This window comes from Schistosoma mansoni, chromosome W (genome assembly GCF_000237925.1).
Source record: "Schistosoma mansoni strain Puerto Rico chromosome W, complete genome".
Taxonomy (NCBI): Eukaryota; Metazoa; Platyhelminthes; class Trematoda; order Strigeidida; family Schistosomatidae; genus Schistosoma; species Schistosoma mansoni.
This window is the reverse complement of record NC_031502.1, coordinates 12098611-12110069: the sequence shown is the minus strand read 5'-3', so window position 1 is coordinate 12110069 and position 11459 is coordinate 12098611. Positions and strand designations below refer to the sequence as shown.

Sequence of the window (11459 nt, the reverse complement as noted above, 5' to 3'; positions counted from 1 at the left end):
TGAGGACAACCAACTATGTATTTAGCACAAATTACAACGTTACTTGGTAAAATACAAAAACCATGCTATGATACACTATTTGCAAAATGTTCTTCAATTGCCTCAGGCTTCATTGTTCCTGGATTTTCACACAAATTGCTTTTTATTTCTGTTCTTCTCTTCTTGATCTTCTCAATCTTCTGCTGTCAGATATTCTATTCCTTACTCACCATATATACTACTTATGTTGATATCAGTAGCTCACACCACAATACTACTCTTTTACTCATGGGTTAAACGAATTTCTAAGTGACTTTCAGTATGCTTTAAAGTCCACTACTTCCTGTTCTAAAAATCCGTAGTCTATTAGATGATATAGAAAAGTTTAATTTTCTCGTAAGTAAACTTCAGGATTCTTTTAGTCATCGGCTATTTGAAATACACTTCACATTCTATAGCTAAATAGTAATAATAGATAAGCTGTTGTTAATTTATTAAGACCATTTATAAAGTGGAAAATAAATTTTGATTTTTCCATGCTATGTGACAAACATTACTAAACTCATTACAGCAAAATATTTCTGAGAAACAGCCGTTTACTGGTTAAAAAAATAGATTTTGAGCCAGTGGATGAGAGATTCAAAACACGTTATAACTACTCTGACTTGATTGAATTCATGAATCGATCAATATTAGACCACCAGTGAGAACCTGGAAGCAATGAACAGTAAATCAGTATCACTCGCCCTCAGACAAAACAAATGTGATGGAAAGTTGAATATTTGAACGTGCAGTTGATTACTATGTAGCATTATAGCTATTAGGTTTAACCCAACAACCGTCCCATTTCTTAGCATTATAAAATCATTGAGTTCAAGTATGTTATTGTAACTCATATTGCAATAGCTAAATAGAGTATATTTGTACCCCGTCAACAGCATAGGATATTGTTACATACACTAAGTAAAAATGTAACACATTTATAAATCAGCGAAAACAGAAAAATATCAACATCCTCAATTCAACTAAACAAACTTTTTAAAATACAGGAATTTAATGATGTACCTACTCAACTTATAGCTAGAACTACTTAATTATTCCCTACTATATAAATTCAGAAATAACTATTGTTCAGTACTTATTTCTTACCTGCATTTCTACGTTTGACATTTAAATCTGCGATACGTTGCCAAGTTCCTGTCTCTGGAGAAAACACTTCGCCTGAGGTTTGTACAGTTGGTCCATCATGACCACCAACAGCATACAGACGGTTGTTTAATTCACAAACAGAAGGTCCACTTCGTCTAATAAATGAAAATGATATTGAATGATAATTGAGATTAAAAAAGAATCTGAAATCGCTAATACTACTACTAATAATAATGATAAAGCAATAACAAATGGTCTATCATTAGAAACTAAATAGTTACATCGCTCCAACCTTATATTTATGTTTCTACCCAAATATGTGGAAAAAAAATGAGTATATATTTGACGTACCTAATAAGATTTCCTCCATTAATCCACCACAATGCCGAAACCAATATAGTGGGTTTAAATACATTTCTTAAAACGAAATTCAAGAGCTACTTGTTTAGTTTCGCAGAAAACGATGTGCACTACTAAAGACTTTGATACTAAGAAGAAATGGCTGTTCAGTCCTTCATCCATTCTGGTGATTTATTGATAAAACAAATGAAAATTCAACAATCGCCACAAACCTTATTTGATAATACTATAAACGTTAAAGTAAATTCTCATGCTGTTATGAACTCTCTTATCACAACCCAGCTGATCTTATTGCGTAGTAATCTTGGATACTACTTCACTCTAAAAGTTATAAATCAGAATACGATTCCTAAGCCTACCATAAAACCTGCAGCTTTCTAATTATTATAAATTGTAAAACAACACAGTTAAAATAGTTTACCTGCATGTCATTTCCGAAACCAAGGACCAGGAATCGCTGACAGGATCATAACATTCTACACTAGAAAGACAACGACGAACTGTTCCATCATAACCACCAACAGCATACAATTTGCCATCTAAAGCACCGACTCCTACTGAGGATCTCTGATATGTCATAGATGGAATAGGTCGCCAACTACCAGACCAAATATCCAAAACTTCGGCAGAATTAAGACCTGGTACCATTTTAAGGAGTTTAAAAACCGAAAACACTATTAATATATACATACATATTGAAATTTAGAAAGAATCTAGAGTTAGTTTGGTAAAAATTGCACAGCTTACTATCGGCAGCAATGAATCAGTCAAGAATTTTCTGATACAAGTTAAAAAATTATTTATGACTAATTCTCAACAATAATTTGATACGAATCCGAAAAGAAATAAAAAATTCAGTCAGTAAATTGTTAAATTCGCTTTAGATGTTTCAGCCCAATCACTAAATCAAATCTGAGTACATCGATTGCAGATTTCTTCTTACAGTTTCTATGCATAGGATGTCTACACATAACCAACTTATGAATTATTTACTTGATACCAAAAGTGTTGAAAATAGGATTTCAAAGAAAAACATAAATTGTATGGATTTTTTACCACAAATTCTAGGATGTTATTTCAAGAAACTAAATATTGGAATTGAAGCCGCGAAAAGCTGTAAAATGTATACTATAATATAATGAAGGTTGGTGTGTTCCTAGGAAAATGTAAGGATCTTTTTATGTTCACAGTGTGCTGACTCGGTAACAGAACCATATTCAACCAGATGTAAAACGGAGGATACAAGGCCTACTAATTATTAGATAAAAACAATGAACAGTCATCAAAATACATCATAAAGCTATCAAACTACAGTTATCATGTTCTCATAAAGTAATAAAGGCACTAGATTCATTTATATGACGACGAATAAAAGAATCAACTCTAAAAAAGGTTGTAGAGTTGTAATATTAGCAAGCATTCCGAAGGGTAAGTTCAAATTTTTTAATACATTTGTGTTACAAATCATGGTAACAAACTCTTATGATCTTACCGACAGTCCCATCAAAACCGCCCACCGCATAGATTAAACCATTTAAAACAGCAACACCCAAAGTAGCGCGTCTACATTCCATATTCGGTCCAGAATGCCATGTGTTGCGTAAAAGATCGTACACTTCAACGGAACGCACACGTAAAGAGCCGTTAAACCCTCCAATTACATACATTAATCCACCTAGAACAGCCACACCTGTACGGCAACGTCTACTTGGAAGATCAGATATAATCAAATTACAAATACTATCACTATTACAGTTAACATTAGGAATCGTTGAATTGGCGTAGCCATTTGATGTAGGTTGAGATGAAGTTGATGGGTTACACATGAGTTGACTGGTGGACGATGAAGAGTTATCTTTTTGCACAAAATCACCAGATAACGAAGTCCAAGAGCCTCCTTGAAACTCAAAGCATTCCACGGAACGAATAGCTTTAGGAGCTTGTCCACCAATAACAAGTAGAATCTAAGTGAGAGTGAAACAAAGAAGGAAACTCTAGTCCGATAAAGAGATTTTTATTGTACGTTGTAATTAAGCAGGATGATGTCGGCGTAAACCTTACAAAACAATACAAAGTATATCAAGAAAATCGATGTGTTAGTAAAAGATTGATATATGTAAAGTTACTAAAGCAAGTTCTGTTGACAGTGACCTTTAAGTAAAACAATCAATAGGTTAAATAAAAACATATGAACCTAACATTCAAAATCTACTTAACCTTGTGACCCATTTAGAAGCCAATAATGTAAAAGATAGGGGAATCACACAAGATTATTTAAATTGGGAAAATAAAAAAAAACAATTATGAAACTGGTACCGGCATTCGAATCGTTCAGTATTTGACGGATCAAAGATACATGCCACAAAATAAGTAGATGATAACTTTTTTGAACGCCTAAACGACAAAGCTGATATGATTGCCTTATTCTGCATACAGTGAAATGATTATGGACGTAAAATTCATGGTTAAATTAGTTTGTTTGAACTTATCACAAGACTTTCACTTATTGATCAAAGTTCTAACTAAACCAAGCAGAAATGAAAAGTTAGTGAATTCGATTTATTTGCTCATCCAGGATTTAGTTATATGGTCGGGGTAAAAGAATTACAAGTTGGAGACAATCATCTCTAACCGTTAGGTCGTAGGGGTCAGATGAGGATTCAGTTATGTATCATTAATCTTCATCCGAAAAGTGAGACTTAAAAGTAATTACAAAAACATGTGATTGGTAAACTACTGATTCCAAATAAAGGTAAGTCAGGTCATAGTTTCATAGAAACTTTTGTCATCACAATGAAATCTCTACCGTTTCGCTGTCAGTTAAGCAAATTCTATATATCTATATACAAGACTTCTGGAAACCACCTCATCAAAAAAGGAATAACTCTATAGCTCATAAGATAAGCAGTGTTTAAGTAACACGTTAAGTAATGAAGTTCTGGTATAGTGAATTGACATGGATGTCAACGACTCCCTATAATCTGAATAACCTTGGTTTTAAAAGTTCATCGAACTAAGTTTAGTAAATATTAAAGCAAACATATTTCTGAAAATTGAATTTGAAAAAACACAAACTATTTAAGCTAGCAAGAAAACATATGCAAAGCCATTTCAAATATTATATTCTGAAAATACGTAGAGAAATCATCTAAACCGGAACGTTCTGATACACCAAAGTCATCAATCCACTAAAATCAAGGTACTTACTTTCGGTAATCCAACAGGAGTACGTGGTTTTGTACGCTCAGAGGCCATACGCAATTTTTGATCCCACGGTAGTAAATGGTAGCTAAGAGCTTCAATTAAATAGTCTTTGCACCATGGATTCACAGTCAGGAAATTATCCGATTGACTTAGGCGTACTAAATAATCTCGTGGAAGTAAAGCGAATCGAACGTGTGAACAAAGATTTTGAGCTTCTGTTTGTCGTTTACCTGGGTTGTGTGCAATCCATCGAAGAACAGCTTCAAAAACCTGATCTTCAGAAACAGCTAATCTGTCACTAGAGATTAATTCTATCAGTTGATCTGAACTCAGTTTTACAAATTCATCATCTTGTTTTAATAGCTCACTTGAATGGAAAATAAAATGAAATGTGTTCTATTAAGTTGCACAAAAATGAGAAATCTGATAAGCCGAAATGATAAATGTTTAATACAGCACAAATTAGTTTACAGTCTTAGAAAAAAAAGTCTAGGTCAGAAAGCACATTTCCATAAACTACGCTTTATCTACTACGATCGATCACTATTTTATAGCTTTACATTTTCTATAACGTCCAGCCATACAAGCAGGCAGGCAATGTATAGCATTATCTTATTTCCTTGAAATTGCACAAGGTATGTTACAGTAGACCAGTCCTATATTTCTAATCGCACGCGGTGTTACAAACTGATGGAAACGTTATTCTTTCACATTTCATTACGTCGTTAACTGTCATACTAGACTAGTACTATTTACAGAATGAGCATTCAGTTGGCATAAACACGGCGTATAAAAAGGAATTAAGTTATTCGCTTTTATTTTACAACTTGAGAAATGTCCCCATAGGTGGGAAATCCTCAAAGTTATATGATCCATGTGTAACGACGTCGCAAGGGAGTGAGATATTAAGTAGTTTCAAACATGAATGAATCAGTGGTGTAGTGCTTCATAGTCTATAATAGTATTTTAGTTGATGTTAATCCATGATGAAAACTACATCAAAAAATCCAACACCAGTTGATGAATTGAAAATAAAGAGACACATTAACAATAAGTAAATGTAATTATACAATGAGACAACTAAGTACTTTAACTTCTAAAAAAAAATTAAATTTACCCAAAATGTTGTTCTGTAAAGCGTCTAGTGAAATCAAGTAAATCTTGACAATTATGTAAATCAGCAAATCTTTGAATTCCTAAACAATTACTAGGATGCAATTGAAACTGAAGAAATTCACAACAAATATCACGAACAGCTGTTAACTGTAATAGATTAGCAGCTGGTAAAAGTGTTTGGACATTCTCTTCATTCACATTGATTTCTAAGAAACATAACGTATAGAATATCGATAAATTTCAAGTATACAGATGATAATGTAAATAATAATTATCAAAAAGATATAACAAATATAGTGTGGTGAATAACAGTCATTTCAGACGAGAAATAAATATAAGTAAGTCCTCATTTATATAGTCAGTCTATAGAAACAATTCTATTTCGAATAATATGAGTACAATGAAACTTACTAAAATCTGATCAATAATATGATCAAACTAAGCAATTCATCATTTAAAAAGTGAGGATATAACAAGGAAAAATAACATTACCTACATTTCCACATTTATTTTACGTATCGATAAATACCTATTATCAACAAGGGGTTGTGGAGATTGTTGAATTTCATTAAAATCATGAACCAATCAATGTTAGACTACCAATGAAAACCTGTAAGCACTGAACGGCCATTTAATCCAAATATGGGACTCCTTGGCAGTATACATCCACGCGGAAATTAAATCCAATACCTTCCGATCTCGCGCAAACGCTTAACCTCTAAATCACTGAGCCAACATCCAACGGTGTTAATGTTTAACAGAACAGAAGCTCTCCCGAAGCTATTCGTTGTTGTTTAATCTGCGTCCAATGTGTTTCACTGATCCCAAGCACCTCCAGGTTGTATCTCCTCATTCCCATTGCTATTTGACTGGTCTTCCCAGTCTCCCAAATTGTCCGGACGTTCTATGTACCTATAAAGAGTGTTGCTCTGGTTGTTAGAAGAGGCATCGGCCTCATGACTTCCAAAGGAACTGGGCTTTCATCATGAGACGTCATAATTCTTCCTTCGACTCCCAAGGCAGAGTTTAAATGGTTTGAATTATTTTTACTGTTTAGCGTTTCTTTTTTAGCGAGTTAGTTTTCTACGGGATGGAGTCGCTAACCCCATGACCGGCAGTAGCCCCCGGGGGGTCTACAGGCGGAGTTGGTGTCAATGTTTGACTTCAATTAATTTACGGCACTGTGCGATCATCTTCCGTTGTTTCACATGCGAGATCGTAGATGCACACTGCTGAAAATCCCAAACTAGGACGAAATGGATGTCCAGTGCTTCCAAGTTTTCAATGGTAGTCTAACACTGATCGGTTCATGATTTAAATGAAATATCTAATACATGAAGAGATCACTAGAAATAAAACAAAAGCGATTACCTCCCCCAATAACTTTAACCAATCACATTACAATTTGTCAAATTAAATTCCCTTGTACATCGATGCATTACTTCATTCGCATAAATAAAATCTTGAATTCTATAACAAGAAGCAATCGAGATAGATTTATTGACGTGAATATAATGCACTCCAAAAAAACGGAGTAAAATGAACTACGTCATTGAGAACATAATAATCTATATTAAATATGTACTATCTAATATACTAGGAAAAATATGTCAAGTCTCTTCAATTATATATAACGACTAGTATCTATATTGACAACGGAATCCAAATATATGTTAAGAAATACCATATAGTGAAAAAAAAGTAAGTTTCAAATCGTTTCTTGGAATATCGAGATAAAATGGCATGTGATATTTTGATGCTCTTTAACATTAGGGATATAGTTATGGTGAAAATCAAACAAGTCAAATTAACTGAGAATAATAACCACATACCATTTGTATAAATAAAGTTGACCAGCTGAATGAGAGCCGAACTTTCGATTCCACGAAATTCCACACAGGGAGAACGAGCTTCAGTCATTGATCCAGTAAACATAGCATGAAAATACTGGGAACTAGCTGCCAACACATTTCGATGAGCAGGTATCTTTACTGAACCAGCTTGTAAGACCACATCACAAAATAAACCATGGCTAAAAGACAGAAAAAAAGGAATTAATTAGCAGAAAGGGTTACAACAGACACGTAGATGACCAGAATTCAGGCGTATTGGCCAAACATAGACAGTGACAAGAAATAAATCAACCGCCCCTGTACTAGAAAGCAAATAAATGACCGGAGGAATAAACATTATTACCATAGAGGAGCCCAAATGACAATGGACGCTGACACATAAATAAAATTGGACACTGAAATACTTGGCATCCTCATAAATGCACACTTTAAAAGACGGAAAATGTATGTAAAACGTTTAGATTTAACAAAATGTTACATTTACCACAGTTTAAACATTTTTTTAAAGTTCATTTCGTAATGAATATTTGTTCATCTGAAAACGCATCGGACAATTAAAAAGTAAACTGAACGTATATCAAGGTGCAAATAAAACACAAAAAACAAGAAACTTAAACACAATTCAGTTTTATGACGTAAAACTACACCAAAAATAAGTATCAAGAGAATTTCGAAAATGATTGATGTGCATTTTAGATGACGTAAGCAGTTACAGCATGTGCTAAGAATAAGGGAAATAAATGCGTTTGCTAAGTAAATCTATTTGACTTATGATGATATTCATTTACAAGAGGGAATTTCTTCCTGAAAAAATCATTCACGCGTAAGTATAATTGCAGTGATATACGGAAGTAAAAACTGTAAGTTTGCATGTAAGTTTACAACCACTTGTGTTTAAGGCATACATCCCTATCAAGTCAATTTACGTGTCTAAATGTTTATATATTTACCTTACTAAGCAAAATCTAACTTCAACTGTATGGGTTTGTAGAACCCGAGTGATAATCTAAAATTAACAATAAAAAAGAAACTCTGCACAAACTATCACTCTACAATGTGAACAAATAAACAGCATTCAAACAAGGGAAACTCACCAACGAAGTTCATTAAGTTTAGCAAACGTCTTATATACATGATCGCTACTTCTATGCGATGATTTTGATGCAAAGCAAGAATCTTGATAAAAATCATGATCAGCTTCGGGTTGATAGCTCTAAAGAGATTAAATAAAAATTTATTCACTCAAAGAGCTGAGAGTAACTACATATACAATAAAACAGTTTAAGTAGGTTACGATTATTTCCTTCTTAAATTATCGATAGACACCATCTCAAGTTGCTACATTAATCATGGTGCACAGATTTAATATGAGAAATTTGAAAATAACAAAATTAAAGTCTGACATTCATCGTAGTTTCTAGTTTCAACATAACAGATAATAAAGAAAACAATGTAAGCGAATACATATTCTTGGTAATTTCTCATCAGAATTTACAACTACAGGAAGATATATTAATTCAGAACAATTGCTGTAATTAGTAGAATTATATGGGTCAGATGATATAAGTGGTGATAGTATTCATAACCAGCCCATCAAAGTGTGAACCTACAGTTAATTACAAATTTGTATGTGCGTAAGAGTTAAAGTAATAACGTAATCAATGAATCATAAGTGTGAGAACGATTATCCAGAAGTTTGTGGAGACTGTTATAATGAAAGTGGCGTTAGAAATACGTCAAACAACAGTGAATACGAGAAGATTCTATATCACGCTTTCCTTCAAAGATTTAATTGCTGAATAATTACTCAATTAAAATAATAAGGATTGCAATCAAAAGATTTTTTGTATCTACACTACGCAACGTATCTATGACCCACTATATACTGTCGGTGCAAATAAAAAATAAAGCTTCAAGTCTAGTCATTGTTTTGTCCATTTGTAAGTTGTTCAGACAAGTTTTTTGGACGAAACTCTGGAACTACTTATATTTCAATCACTGAGATTATTTCAAAAATAATTTTTACAAAAAATGTTTTCTATATACTTAACGCCAAATTTCTATCAAACTATTCATTCAAATATTGACAGATATTCGTATAAAATTAATTTTGTTCTAATTTCTTGTGTAGAAAAATCACTTGACCAAATAAAAAAAGTATACAAATTCGAAAATCATCTTAACAGGTGCGAAAGTAGCACTATTTCCACAATAATATTAGCAGTTAATGCATAAGTACTGCTAGACAGAAGGAACATAAATCCCTTAATTTTATTAACGTTGGAATTCTGCATGTATATATAATCAAGGCCCAAATACATTAAAAAGAACTACCGAAATCTTCGATTATTACAATCTGTGATAAGAAACTACCGCGGCGATCAGAACTATTTAGAGGAATAAATAATTTAATAATGAAACAGGACAGAAATATCCAAACCTTCCAGACAGTCGACCAATAATCAGATTGTCAGAGTATTTCGACATACCGAGCTTGCTCCAGTTACACTTCTCCGATGGTCCAGATCTCCACGCTTTGGGAATTTCACAACACATTGTTTTGGAGTTGATGGGATCCAAATACTTGTTTGATCACCACTAGTAGCGGAAGCTGGGCAGTTGCCATCTTGGTTGTCATTATCACTATCAGAATTCGTCGATATTACTGAATCGGGAATGAGAGATAAGTTGTTTGTATGGGTGTTACCGGGATTGAGCGGTGGTTGTTCCTGAGGAGGTTCATGTGAAGGGCTATTTGATGTAGGTAGTGAGTGTGAAAGTGGGATTTGCTCTGATGATCTGTTAGCTGGGAGAAAATTGTAATGAGTTGGACCCAATCTAACCGGAAGCTCAGCGAATTCATCATTTGAACAGTCGCCTAAAGGTGATTCCTGTCTCTTGACTGATGTTTCAGCCTCATCTGACACACTATCGTCAAATCGAAGTGAAGAGAATCTCAGTAAACGAGACAGATGAGATTCACAAACAGACGGATCAATGGATTGAGGGCGTGAGTTGACTCCACTTATTGTGCGATATCGGCCAAGAAGACTACTGTTACTACTGCTACTGCTCAATAAGCCAGGAATACTATCACGATTTTGTGTGAAACGAGTCATTCGAAGCGCACGGCGCTGATGAGTGCTTCGAGGCGTTCCAAACATAGAAGTTCTGTTTGTGCTACCTAGACCGACAGAGCGGGTACTACCAGACAAACCAACTCCAACTGCTTGGTGCGAACTCCCTAATGTGCGACTCGGGTCAGTATGGTTTAACAAAGAAACTTGTTGACTGGACTCTGTATTTAAAAAATTCGGTCCACATGGTGTATTCACATGATTTAGATTTTCACCGAACGGAGGTTGACTTCGACTGCGCCAAAACAAGTTACTAGGTAAACTAGAGGTTGTACTTATCTCATTGTCTAGGTTCACATTTTGAACAGGTGATTCCCGAGATGATCGACTGGATTCGGAACGCGAATTTTGATTGTCATTGGTATATGTTTCTGAATCGTAAAAGGACATTAATTTATACAATTTCCTGTCGTTGATAAGCACTTAACAATCTGGAAAGGAAATCGGGAAAAAATTTGAAATTATAACGAAACAAACGACAGATAAAAAGATTCATATAATACATTGAAGATATTGAAGCAATGTTTCTGGGATTCCCAGTGATTTGTACAAACTTAAAAAGTACTGTCGGCGTTACTATTCCTGTGGAAGAGTGAAAATCATTAACAGACAAAGAGGTCAATACGTCATGAACGATAAATAAACAAATTTATACAGCACA

General features: G+C 34.0%; 1 protein-coding gene across 1 annotated transcript in view; it reads right to left on the bottom strand.

Annotated features, from left to right (window-relative positions):
- Positions 1 to 11188, bottom strand: part of Smp_141890 (kelch-like protein) — a gene marked incomplete at its 5' end in the record, with an annotated part of 19909 nt that extends 8721 nt beyond the window's left edge. Inside the window, 9 exons of the mRNA XM_018788557.1 lie at positions 1129 to 1283; positions 1910 to 2126; positions 2981 to 3228; positions 3370 to 3452; positions 4696 to 5059; positions 5987 to 6014; positions 7641 to 7840; positions 8794 to 8873; positions 10151 to 11188. Of these exons, the coding sequence (XP_018654088.1) occupies positions 1129 to 1283; positions 1910 to 2126; positions 2981 to 3228; positions 3370 to 3452; positions 4696 to 5059; positions 5987 to 6014; positions 7641 to 7840; positions 8794 to 8873; positions 10151 to 11188 (2413 nt within the window). The remainder of the gene's footprint in view (positions 1 to 1128; positions 1284 to 1909; positions 2127 to 2980; positions 3229 to 3369; positions 3453 to 4695; positions 5060 to 5986; positions 6015 to 7640; positions 7841 to 8793; positions 8874 to 10150) is intronic.
- Between the last annotated feature and the right edge of the window lie 271 nt (positions 11189 to 11459).